The sequence below is a fragment of the Quercus suber genome, unplaced genomic scaffold (genome assembly GCF_002906115.3).
Source record: "Quercus suber isolate HL8 unplaced genomic scaffold, Cork oak 2.0 scaffold_545, whole genome shotgun sequence".
NCBI lineage: Eukaryota > Viridiplantae > Streptophyta > Magnoliopsida > Fagales > Fagaceae > Quercus > Quercus suber.
This window is the reverse complement of record NW_027069993.1, coordinates 167,254-180,463: the sequence shown is the minus strand read 5'-3', so window position 1 is coordinate 180,463 and position 13,210 is coordinate 167,254. Positions and strand designations below refer to the sequence as shown.

General features: G+C 30.4%; 1 protein-coding gene across 2 annotated transcripts; it reads right to left on the bottom strand.

Moving 5' to 3' along the window:
- Positions 1-3,376: 3,376 nt before the first annotated feature.
- Positions 3,377-12,807, bottom strand: LOC112025351 (beta-glucosidase 12). Of its 2 annotated transcripts, XM_065764214.1 has the most exons (14): positions 12,528-12,807; positions 11,722-11,767; positions 11,533-11,602; positions 8,923-8,981; positions 8,190-8,265; positions 7,949-8,026; positions 7,771-7,858; positions 6,562-6,802; positions 6,105-6,220; positions 5,756-5,967; positions 5,621-5,652; positions 4,136-4,238; positions 3,899-4,007; positions 3,377-3,734 (listed from the first exon to the last, which is right to left on the bottom strand). In XM_065764214.1, exons 1-14 carry the CDS (start codon positions 12,560-12,562, stop codon positions 3,566-3,568), a joined length of 1,434 nt encoding a protein of 477 aa, XP_065620286.1. In that variant the 5' UTR covers positions 12,563-12,807; the 3' UTR covers positions 3,377-3,565. The 2 variants fall into 2 exon arrangements, with proteins under 2 accessions (XP_065620286.1, XP_065620285.1); XM_065764213.1 differs by having other exon boundaries at positions 11,722-12,807.
- Positions 12,808-13,210: the final 403 nt, after the last annotated feature.

The window sequence follows — 13,210 nt, the reverse complement described above, 5'->3', positions numbered from 1 at the left end:
ATTTTTTATGAAAAAATGAAAAAGTAATTGACTTTCTTGATAGTTTTTTCAATTTCTTATAAAAAATTTTCTAAAATAAATTATTAATGTATATCATAAGATACATATTAATCGGATCCTAAATTTATATGAAAAATACAATATAATTATATAAAGTTACACTATAATACTAAACATTTTACAAGTATTTAACCAACAAGGCACATTACATCAATCAAAGAGCAACTATTTTGGTTTAAAAAAAAAAAAAAAAAAAAGTTTATCAACAAAGAGCAACTATTTTGATATTTGTGTCAATCATTTCAGCCTTTTCAAGTAAACAATTCCAATAAATCTACCTTAGCAAACCAGAGGTTAAAGGTATTTTCATAGAAGGTCAAAAGTTTCTGCTATGCAAAACAGTGCAAACTATTTTCATGGAACTGAAATTCGGTTTGGAACTGGAGCAGCAGTTATATTGTATATCCAACATATATGCTGGGTCACTCACAGGCTGGTGGGTCCCACACACTATGGGGCCGACCAATCTGTGAGAGACCTAACATATATACCAGATACATAATATAATTTTCGTTGAAATTAACGTAAAATGTGAGTTTTATGCCAGTTAATGAAGAGGCACCACGTCATCATCTTAACAAATTTTCAATTTATATATATATATATATATAACCATCATATCAGTTTCAGAGGAAACAATATACCCAAACACCAAAACCAAACATCATCCACCTTTTCTTAGAACCGGACTTCCACGCCTCACTTGGATTCAGTGCTGGAATCTGAAATTTGTTTGCAGGTCTTCCTAGCTAGTCTTCTTACTTCATTACTATGATGTTTCCTTGGTGTTAGGGTCAAGAACACCCACTTCAACTTTATTTACAGACATGAATATGCCGCTTTGACTTAGAATGGAAAATAACTTTAGTTATTATAGAAGCAGAAGTGGAACCCATATATTTCAATAATTTTACTAGGAAGATTTCTGGTAGATACTCGGTCTCACTTTTCTTCTTACCGCTATGAAGAAACACTTTCACGTTTCACCAATGCCCTTAAGGTCGCAACACCACGGTCATGACAGCTCCAGCGTATTTTCTAAGTTCCAACACTGAATGCAGCGGAGGCATGGAGGTTTGGTTTTAAGGAGAGGCAGACGATGTTTGGGTATATCTTTTCTTCTAAAACTGTTATGTGATTTTTTTTTCTTCTTTTTTTTTTTTGAAATTGGGAATTTATTAAGGTGATCACATGGCGCCTCCCCGTTGGCTGGCGTAAAACCCACCTTTTACGCCAACAATGGACCGAATTTAAGCTCATTTTCTTATAGCTACAAGCCAGCAAAAAAAATTTATCTGGTACACACCTGGGGACCAATGGGGATCCCATTTCGCTCGGCTAAAAAAAAAAAAAAATTGAAAATCATTGTCTACTTATTATGAGCCATGTAAGCAAATCATTATCATAACAGAGAGAGTTGTAGAATGTGTAATTTTGTACGTACTTAAAAGTTTCACTAGTGAATCATTTAATTAGGTAGCTTGCATTTCCGGCTTTAAGCTGAGGTGTATAGGCTGCATATCTTGAGGTATAATAGTTTAACCCAATAAAATCAAATGACCCATTTACAATCTTGGATTGCTCTTTCGAGAACTTGAGCAATTGATTTCCAATGAGAGATCGTATGCTACGTGGATAGTCACCATTTATCAAGGGATCTATGAACCTGCGATAATATATTCATCATAATTCATTCAAATCCTGAAATTTTGTACCTACTATTAGTCTAGGAAATATTTACATAGATGGCAATCATGAATTACATATTTGATTGTAGAATTCTTAATTAAGATAAAGCACAAGATGTTATGAAATTTCAACCTATAATGTTCGCTCCTGATAATAATTTTTTATCATCGAATTAAAACATCAATCAGTTTTTGATGTAGGCGGGAATTAAATCCCAAATTTCTTATATAATTATTAGAGACTTTATCAGTTGAGCTAACTGAAACTCACAGGCTATGAAGTTCAATCAAAAGCACAAAGGTCAAGTTGTACTTACCATCCAAGCATAAAATCAAGTGCTCATAGAGCAGCATTACGATGATGCCTCATGTTAGAGAATGGCACCATCCAAAATGTCACAAGTGTTATCCCTATGGTGTCTTTCTGCCTTGCCTAGTACATATTCAGCATTTGGTTAATGCATTTTTCCAAATATGTGAACTTGGGTTTTTTTTGTGGTGGATAAATTGTATATATATTTTTTATCTCTCTCAAATATGAGGGAAATTACATTTTTATTACTCGATTTTATAACATTCAAGTTAAAGTTGGTATGTGAGTTTCAGTTAACTGAATTCGTAAAGTCTTTTATAGTCAAGTGAGAGATTAAGAGTTTGATCCTCGCCTGCACCAAAAATATCATTTCAAAATATATTTATGCTTTTACATAATTTATCGAAAATCCTTAAACAATACAGTCTTAGATTAGCCTACAAAAGATCTTTGAACTATTAATTACGGTATAAGTTTAGAAAAATGAAGTTGATGTAACATGTTCTTCCGCGGTTGGTACCTTTCCTAGGATATGTTGTACGTGTCATCCTTGTTCCACTCGCAAATGAAAGAAACTGAACCTCAAAGGATTGGTTTAGTTATTTTTGCAAGTCCTTGACATTTTGAATTCAAATTATCTAATCAACACCCAGTGGTCATTCCTTAGATTTTTTTTTTTTTTTTTTTTTAATTACCACTCGTTTGTGTGAGATAGAGGACTGCATAAAGCTGATCGATGAATCAAGTGATTTAAGAATTTTCTACACCCATGTTGACAAGTGACAACCAATATAATAATTTCTAGTTTTTGTTTTTTTTTTTGAGGAGTTGTAACTCCTACTTAGTTGGGATGAATGTTGGAGTGATCGAGTAGAGACAAGAGTTGGGCCAAAAGCTTATCAACCTAGAAACATTGTAATGTCAGCTAAGCTCAATGTATTCACCACGAAAGGATTCCATTTGGTGTCGAGTGCTATATGCAAAATATGGCCCATGTGATCCAAACCATAGCCAAGTATATGCCAGACCACTAGGTCTTGTAAGTAATTGGACAATCATTAAGGCTGGGTGGCCTATTTTTGTGAAAGGATCCAGATGGGTGATTCACAAAGATTCTAAATTATGCTTTTGGGCCTCAAATTGGACTACACCTGGTCCAATTAAATTTCTTATTTCTGGGCCTCAACAGAGAGTGTGATTAATCATAATGATAACTACATAGCTTGTTTCTCATAAAAATAAATAAATAAATAAATAAATAAAAACCCTACATGGCTTTGCCCAAGGGAGAAAAAAAAAAATATATATATATATATATATATAGTAATTTGATTAAGAAAATTTGAGTTTGTAAAGAGTGACATTATCTTTTTTTGAATACATACTTCTTTTTTTTTAGAAGAAAATAGATACATTATTTAAAGAACATAAAATAGAAAATAAATGATCTTAAAGACTTCTCTACTATGTAGTTCAACATGAGCATAGTCATTAATTTGTCATCTTATGGCTTGAGGAATCTCTTAAACCAACGGGCTGAAAGTTTGGGATATCTTTTCAATCCATTTTTGTAATCTACAAAGTTGATGCCAAATCGAACGGTGTAACCTGAATTCCATTCAAAGTTGTCCAATAGTGACCATGCAAAATATCCCTTCACGTTAACACCATCCCTGAGTGAAAAAATAATAATAAAATAAAAATAAATAAATAAATAAAAGATCAAATGGGCTTTAGACATAACAATTTTCATAATTGTTAATATGACATTCTGTTATTAGTAGTAATAAAGTCATATTAGTATTAAATCTGAAAGAAAGAGGTATTTTCTACTTACTTGATAGCCCTATGAAGATACTGAAGATGACGATAATAATAATCAATTCTAAAGTTGTCCACAAGGGCTTCCTTGAGCGACAATGTAGCATTATTGAACTCATCAATGCCTATAATATAGTGGCAAATATTTAGATTCAAATGGAAATTAAGCTACCATTCCTTTCAAATTTTATATTTCTAAGGCTAGTATCTTAACTTTATGTGACCATAATTGAAAAGTTTAAAAGATAATTACCATTCTCAGTAATAAAAATTAGTGGGTTATGGTACTTAGTCTTTGTGTATAATAGAAAGTCTCGAATTCCTCTTGGATAGACATGGAGCCATGATGAAGCCGCCTGAAATTTCATTTAAAAAAATAAACAAGAAACAATCGGTTAAAATCCCATTGCAATAGAAGTTATTGAAGAACTCATCGGAATCACCAACCGGTAGGAGAAGCTGTTGGAGATTCTCTAAAGCTCCAGAGTTATCTCAAATTAATGTCTTTTCAGATCAGGAAAAAAAAAAAAAAAACTCTTTTCATTAACCATTAGGGATTCATATATTTTTTCATGGATATCTTTTTCTTCAAATACTACGGAATGTTGTTACTTGTTCATCAACGAAATTGTTTTTACTAATCAATTTAATTTGTATTTTATGTCCATAAAATCAAATAATTTTCATCTTCCTGAAATATTATGCCATGGAAATGAACTTTTTTTTTTCCCTGGCATTCAAGGGTTTGGTAATTAGTCTGAGGCAATGGGTTTCGAGAATTAAGAGATGAGATTTAGAAAAGGCTTTTCATATTTCATTGCATTTTTCGTACTGTGTGTGTCTATTTTTAGGATTAATGAAAAGTCGTTAATATATGTAAATATCAAAATCTAGAGCTTTAGAGAATTTCTGGCGGCATCTTAAAGAAAATGAAGTTTGTTATATAAGAATATCCAACAAGGGTTCCAAAAAAAAAAAAAACAAATACTACAATTTGTGAAGTGCTACAACTATAATTTTTGGAATTCTTTAGAATATGATTTCTTGTTACTTTTATAATTTTTGGTATTATTAAGAATATGATTTTACTTCTTTGTTGTCAGATTATTTATGGATTTTTCTGATCAAACTGAATTCATTACAAGACAATATTTTGTTTTTAATAATCTATATAGAAATGTTTTTATTTGGAAAAATTTTCATAGTTGGACAACAAAGGGTTTTTTTTTTTTTAATTTTTTTAATTCAAAGACTTTTAGCCATCTTTCCTTCTATATCCTTTATTATTATTATTATTATTATTTATTTTTTTATACATTGATAGTTGAGGGTGAAATGATTTGAATCAGGAGATGTCAATCAGTTGAATTACATGGTTTTTGACTTTTTATATCCTTTAATTTTTTTTCAATTTTTTTAATAAAATATGAGAATTGACATTTTAAAATTCAATAATTTTTTTTTTTTTAACATACAAAATAGAAATTTTACTCTAACCTTATCTAAGTATATATGTGTAAAGCTTTTCTAACCAGTATATTTACCATTTGATCCCTATAAATTTGATTTTTTTTTTTTAATGCATTGTTTCTAGATGTCATTTTTTTTTTAATCTTTTAGTTGTGTGAAAAATAAACCATTTCAGAATTTGCATAAAAGAAAAAAAAATTTTGAATCAAACTATTGTAAACATTTTGAGATTTATATCAATCTTATGTATGTCTAATTTCATACACACCTCTGGACCGATGAGGATCCCATTACGCTCAGCTGCCACATCCAAAAAAAAGAAAAAAAAAGCATAGTCTTCTTAGTACTTATGATTTACATAACAAAATCAAAATCATATGGCTCCAACTGTTTGAGTTCATACCAGAAACATTAGCTCGCATATCTGTAGCGTAGCTTGCGTTTTCAGCTTTGGGTGCATCAGCTGCATAATTAGTAGTATAGTAGTTTAACCCAAGAAAATCAAATGATCCTTTTACAAGCTTGGATTGTTCTTCTGTGAATTTGGGTAATCGGTTGCCAACTAGAGATTGCATGCTATGTGGATAGTCACCATTGGTTAGGGGATCCACAAACCTACAACAGACCATGAAATTTTTTTGTCTATATTGTACCTATTATATTAAACTAGCAAAGGGTTTTTTCTATTCTTTGTAAATAACTAGCAAATAGTGCAATAGATATATTCAAAACAAAGTGTCATGTAGTTTTACCATCCATAACCGAAATCAATGGCTCTTTGTGTAGCATCATGGTCGGCCCTCGAGTTAGAGAATGGCACAAACCAGGGTGCATTTAGGGATATACCGATAATGCCTTTCTGTACTTCCTGCACATAGCGAAAGCTTGCTTAATTTTAAAGACACACTCAAGCTAATGTAATTATATTTTGGTCAACTTTTAACAAATTAATATATAAACTTTCAATAAAAAGTTAGTCCAATCCCAAACTAACAAAAAAGAGAAATGCTTACTAAATTACTAATACTGAGAAACAATTTTGACTTGTAGATTTATCTAACTTTATCTTCGCTGCAAATAGTTATTAAATGAAGTATCTTAGATTGTCTTGTATCAAGTTCAATGCAACCATGTTTATTGAATGGGGTACAGTTTTCAAGGAAAAAAAAATGTAGTAAAATAAATATAAAGGAATTTTATGTGTGGAACCTGATACTTTTGCTTGTACACTTTGACAGCGGATGCATGAGCAAGAAGCTGATAATGTGACACCAAATATGGCTCTGTTCCAGAGTCTCCAACTGTGCAACTAGAACATCGATTTGGTGGTGATTGCCCCGTAACATAACCACCATTGACGTAACTCCATGGTTCATTTAGTGTGATCCAATGCTTGACACGATCACCAAATTCTTTAAAGCAAAGTTCAGCATAATCCCGAAAATCATCACTAAACATATGGTTGCAAAAGTATCAAAACAATTTAATACTTGACATTACACTAATTAACTCTGCATTGTTTGTGAGCATATCATTTATAGCATGATTTAGCTACGAATCTAAAAGACCTATCCAAATAGAAAAAAACTTCTATTTCATTTTCTTTTTCTTTTTTAATTTAATATTTGGGAGACGAGAGATTTGAATTTTTATGTTTTCACTCTCCATTCTCTAGAAAGTGACAACCAATTGAGCTATAAAGATCTTGATAGTGAAAAGCTTTTTATGTAGATTAAAAATTTTCTCTATTAGTGTAATACATTTGTGAATGGATAGTAATAATTATTATTATGTTATTGATATAAATAATGACTAAATTATAAACTAGTTAAATTACACTTTCTAACTTTTGCTGATTTTCAACTCAATCGTGTAAATTCCACATTTTCCATTTCAATTCTTTATCTTTAATAAATTTATAACTGAGTCATTCTATCTAATTTTGTCCAATCTCATAGTTAGTTTTAATATTTTTCATTTCTAAAAAAGATTTCATTTTAGTGGAGCAAATTGGACAGAAAGGTTATTTTGGAACAAAAAGAAATCAAATGACTCATTATGGGACTATATTAAAAACGTGTGGAAGTTAAATGTCTTATTGAAATTGTAGATTAATATTAAGTTAATGTATCATAACATGATATAACATAAAAAAAAAATATCAATGATAAATTCTTAACAAATAATATCAAACTTAGAAATTCTCTGTAAGACAATGAGCTAACAACTTCACAAATAAGTCATTAAATAAAAAATAATAATAATAATCAAAATGGGCCCCCCTTTGATTCATTATCTTCAAAATGGGTCAGCAATTTAAATTTTAAACATCATAAGCACGATGAATATTGTGGAAAGTATATTAATTAGAATTCGGATGAATAAAATGGCCGAACATAAGGTAAATTAACCACTTACACAATATGAGGACTCAAAAAACCACCATACTCATCTTCCAATGCCTGGGGAAGATCCCAATGGAAGAGGGTAATAAAGGGATGTATACCTGCATTCAATCATAGCAGACAACAATGAATTAATAGCACATGCATAATAAGTAGGTGACATGTGATGGAATATAAGAATCATTCATGACCTCTGTCTAGGAGCTTATTGATTAGTTTGTTGTAGTATTTGATTCCTTCCCTATTCACACCCCCAGATAGTTTTCCTTCTGAAATGAGTCCCAAAAATGAGATTGTTAGGAACATAATATGATCACAAAACAATAGCAATTTCATTCCAGCCTACGATGTGTACTTGATGTACTCATTTTATGTTGTTGTCATTGGATGGATCTAACCTCTTTATGCGATTGTGAAAATGATAAATCTTACTTGGCAGTACTCGAGACCATGAGATTGAGAATCTATATCCATCTAAGCCCATCTTTTTCATAATCCGAACATCTCCCTACAATGTATAATCACAAAGCAAATTGTTGGAAAAATCTGAAATGAGGATTTCTAATATTGTGATGATCTTGAATTTGGTTAGATATGCTCAATAATTAGAAAAAAGCATGTGGCAATTTTTTTATTTATTTTTATAAGTACATGTGAAAAACATAATTGAAAATGTTTAGCTACAAAATTGTTTGTAGCCTTAAGTTACAACTTTTCTCAATATCTTTTTATTGGATGTGAGTTTTGACAAATCTACTATTAAATTACATATTCTTCCTATATCCTCCTTACTTGCAAAATTTATTGAAAAATTAAAAATCAATACTTATATCATCAATAATTTGTTTAAATTGCAAGCTTTTGTAGTTTAAAATTTTGCATAAAATATAAGTTTATAGATTATATAGTAAATAATATTCAATTGATATAAAATTTGATATGTGTATTAAGAGCTAAAAGAATATGTAATTTAATAGTTAGATTTTCAAAATATGTAATAATATTAATTTTATCAAGTAAAATTGTAGCCTAGGCAACAAACAATTTTGTAACTAAACCTTATTCTCCTTATAATAAAAACAAAATTATACAATTTTTCTATAAGACTTTTGGTAATTAGGAGCTAATTAACATGAGTGTTTTTCTTTCCAATTTACATATATACCTTGTAACGATGATATTGATCGATAGCTACATCTCCAGTGCTTCCATCCGTTATTTTTTCTGCAATTTCATTGTAAGTTTATAATGTATTTAGAGAATACCATAGGATTCTTTTTTTCTTTTACTATTTAAGAACTAGTAATTAGAGCCCTAAGAGAAATGGAACTAGTACTTAAGCCTCACAAGTCAGAACTATAACATATACAACATGTTTCTAGAGGGGAAAATGAAGAAAAATAAATACCAAAAGATAGGAATGTGAAGGTTTACTGTATACGTTGTCATTCTTCTTTCTTTCTTTTTTATTTTATTTTATTTATAATTTCTATCGGGGATAAGTATTCTCAATCTTCTTCGTAGATCTTGTTAAAACAAAATAAATGGTGCAGAAACTGTAGATAATGTTAGGTCATTAATATTTAAATAAACATTATTAATACTTTTGATATTGATTAAACTTATTATTAATGTTGCAAAATATAAATAAATTATTGTTAAAAATTTTAAATATACATTTAAATATTATTTTGTTATTTATTTAACATATTAATAATGTAAAAAAATCTAGTAACTTATTGTCAAAATTTTTAAGAATCTTATAATGAAATTACCCTAAAAATTTTAAACAATCTCAATGATGCTCCCTTTCCGTCTTATATTCAAATCAAGCAATATATATATATATATATATATAGAGAGAGAGAGAGAGAGAGAGAGAGAATTTTTATTACCAACAACAGTGTCCAATTTCATGAGTTTACTAATTAATTATCTATACTGAAATTCCACATTTACGAGTAGTGAGTCGTGAATGAGCCTTGGCTTACTAATGTGTCGAAAAAGAAAAAGAAGAAGAAGACAATTTGGACTATAATTTCCCATCAGAAAATTAGACCATAAGTGCTTGCTTCAAAAAAAGACTTCAAACACTAACAAATACTAAAAACGACAAAATTGAAACAGCGGGCCTATGATACATAAATAATCATAAACAAACTTTTTTTTTTAAATAAATTTTTTGATAATTTTTTTTTTTGAAAAACTTAAAAACAATGATGCTCATTCCTTATTATAGTTTTTTATCATCAGACTAAGATACCAATCGATTTTTGGTGTAGGCAAGGATTAAACCCCGGATTTCTTATTCAATTATCAGAGATTTTATCAGTTGAGCTAACTAGAACCTACAATTTATTTGATTCTATGATTGTTGGGAGAGAGGGGATTTGAATTTTGAATATCTCATTTGGACGCCAACAAATATCAATCAATTGATCTACAAGAGTTTTAACTAAATACATGACTTTAAGATCCTCCCAATTTGAGATAAATTATTTCATGGTTCAAATTAAATATTATATATGTAAAGATGGCCAACCATCCATTCGGAATGGCTTGTCAATAGTTACAACATTCAATACCTTTACTTTCCTAGTTTTTCTATGGAAAGAAGGTATTTTTCTTTACTAATTTTGATATGTTCATCGTTAGGCCTTACCGAGTATGTCATTTAACATAGTAAGCCTTCAGACGCACAAAATTACACAAAAATTTTCACAAGCTAGATTATGATTTGCATGACTTTTACAATACTAATTACGCCCCCAGGTTTTCACAATATACAGAAGCTTTGTCAAGCAAGAGTCAGGGCAGAGTGTAAAACAAGAAGTAAAAATAATTTATATTGCCACTACTTGTGCAGAGAATTGAGCAATTATTTTGCTTGGTCCTAATGCCACATGCTTTTGATTTAAGTCTTGCTAAACTTCTGAAATCCTCGTAGTTATCTCAATTTTCCATCCTTATATTAACATGTATAGTATTTGTTTATTTGGTTTTTTTTTTTTTTCTTTTTTCTTTTTGTTCTTGAGGTAAGAAAAATGATATTCTAAATTTGAAAATGAATCAATTTTGACAATAAAATGATTAATGACTCTAATTCAAATTCAAATGCTTCAATTAATGAGTCCAATTTTAAATTTTAAATTCAAATACAGGTGAAAATAGGCCACCAAATATCACTCCATTAATTCTCTCCAAACTATCCTTTACAAATCAATAAATTAATTTGTAACAGTTGTAGGTTCCTTAAGTTCAGTTGTTTTGTTATAATTGTAATCCCTAAAGTTTACATAAAATTTATAAACAGATGTGACAATATATGTAATTGGTGAACTTCAACAACCTAATAAATAAATCTTTAAAATTTGTTTTGGTGATATATAAGTATGTTAACTTCATGTAGTAAAAGTAATATCCCTAACATTACTTTTGTTGTAATTGTAAATCCTTATAAACAGCTAATGTAATGCTATGTATGCATGTATTCAGGCATGCTAGGCCTTTCTTTCATATCGAGAAAGCCGCTTCAGAAAAAGTCGGCGGAGGCAGAGGCAATTAGGGAATTGAGTATGTAACCTTTTCTATATAATTTCACAACAATGCCATGGATGCAAGCTATTACTAGTTGTTACTTGGGTTCACCATTTACATTATTTTATTACCTACTATTATTTTAAATGACAAAATCTCCTTATTTTGTATTCCTTTAAGTTTAATATTAATGATTCATAATAAATTTTGTAAATCTAAAAGTTTATAAGAAAGAGACCTGGATGTTCATGAGTGAGAGTGTCCCATATGCTTGGTTCTCTACCATCTTCATGTGCCGCACCTTCATACTGGAAATTTGAAAGAACAGACATGTGCACATAATAATATTGATCATATTATTGACATCTCAGGACATTTGAAGAAAAACTATGATACAAATTAACAGAGGAGATTGTGACTTAATTACCTGATAAGCCGATGATGCTGTCCCAAAGATAAAATCACTGGGAAAACTGGACCGGTTGAGTGAAGAAACGTCAAATTTTGGTGAATCAGCAATGACATTAGTCAATAAGCCGAGATAGACTAGAAGGCCCAAGACTGGATAGCCTTGAAAAGCCATAATTGATTTTTTTTTTTTTTTTTTTTTTAATAGAGGAGCACTACATATATAATTTATTTAGAAAAGAAAAAAAATAGAAGCCGAAAGGAAAAAAGAAAAATAGAAAAGGACAGGCTAATTTTAGTGATCATAACTGTCCTCCAGTTGATTGTTTGACATTGTACGTACAATTATAGATATCCTCCAAAACAGATTTTCATTTTTCCCTATCAAAATCCATAAGATTTAGAAAATGTCTCTTAACTGTTACAAAAAGCTAATCCTAAGAAACTTCACAGCCTGGAACCACGGGTATTAATACAACACGCACCTCTCAACAGTGGCGACGCCACGTTGAACTCAGCGTGTTCCTGGGAACACCCTGAACTGAAAAAAAAAAATTTATATATAATAATTAAATTTTTTTTATTTGTTTACCCTTAAAAAAATTAAGAACACCCTCGATCAAAATTAGGAACACCCTCAAATAAATAAATAAATAAATATTTATTTGTTCTACTTTCAAGCCAAAAAAAAACACTCAAAAAAGAAAAACCCAGCCCATTCTTTAGCTCATAAACAATTTTGAAAAAAAAAAAACTCAAATCCCTTGTAAATTAGGACTCCAAAATCCGAATAAATACACAAAAACACAACCCAAACTTTCTAACCTCAAAGATCCACACTTCAGGAGGCTCACTGCCATTTGTATATAAAAATAAAAAAAAAAAAAAAATTGCTTTTACGCCGCCAGCTGCAACCGTGCAAGTGGCCATGACAACCACCAACAAATTAGCCGCACTCAACATTTACGCCACCTCCAGAGCTCCGCTTCCGTTGCAATCTTTGGTCTGGTATGAGTTCTCCCTCTCTCTATCTGTTGTCTGCATCTCTAAAGTAAAGTAGTTTTTTCACTTTTTTGGACTTAATACACTACAAGTCTACCATTCAATAAATATTTGTACTTTAATGGCATGTTTGGATGTTTAAAAAAGGAGGGGGAGTAGAGTAGAGGGAGGGAGAGTAATGTAATTCCCTTATTTGGAAGTTTTTTAAAGAATGAGGGGGAGGGGTTTGGAGGAGTTTGGAGGGGTTTGGACTCCCTCTAACCCCCCAATTTAATTCCCCCAAATTGGAGAGATTTGGAGGGGGAGTAGAGTACATATAAACTATTGACCAAGTAAATTACCTAATTTACCCTTATTATATTAACAAAATTACACAAGAGGAATGGCTAATTACTCCCTTCCCCCTTACTAATTTTAAAAACATCCAAATAAGGTGGAGGTGAATCATTCTCCTCTACTCTCCTCTCCACTACTTCCCTTCCCTCTACTCCCCTCTACTCTCCTCC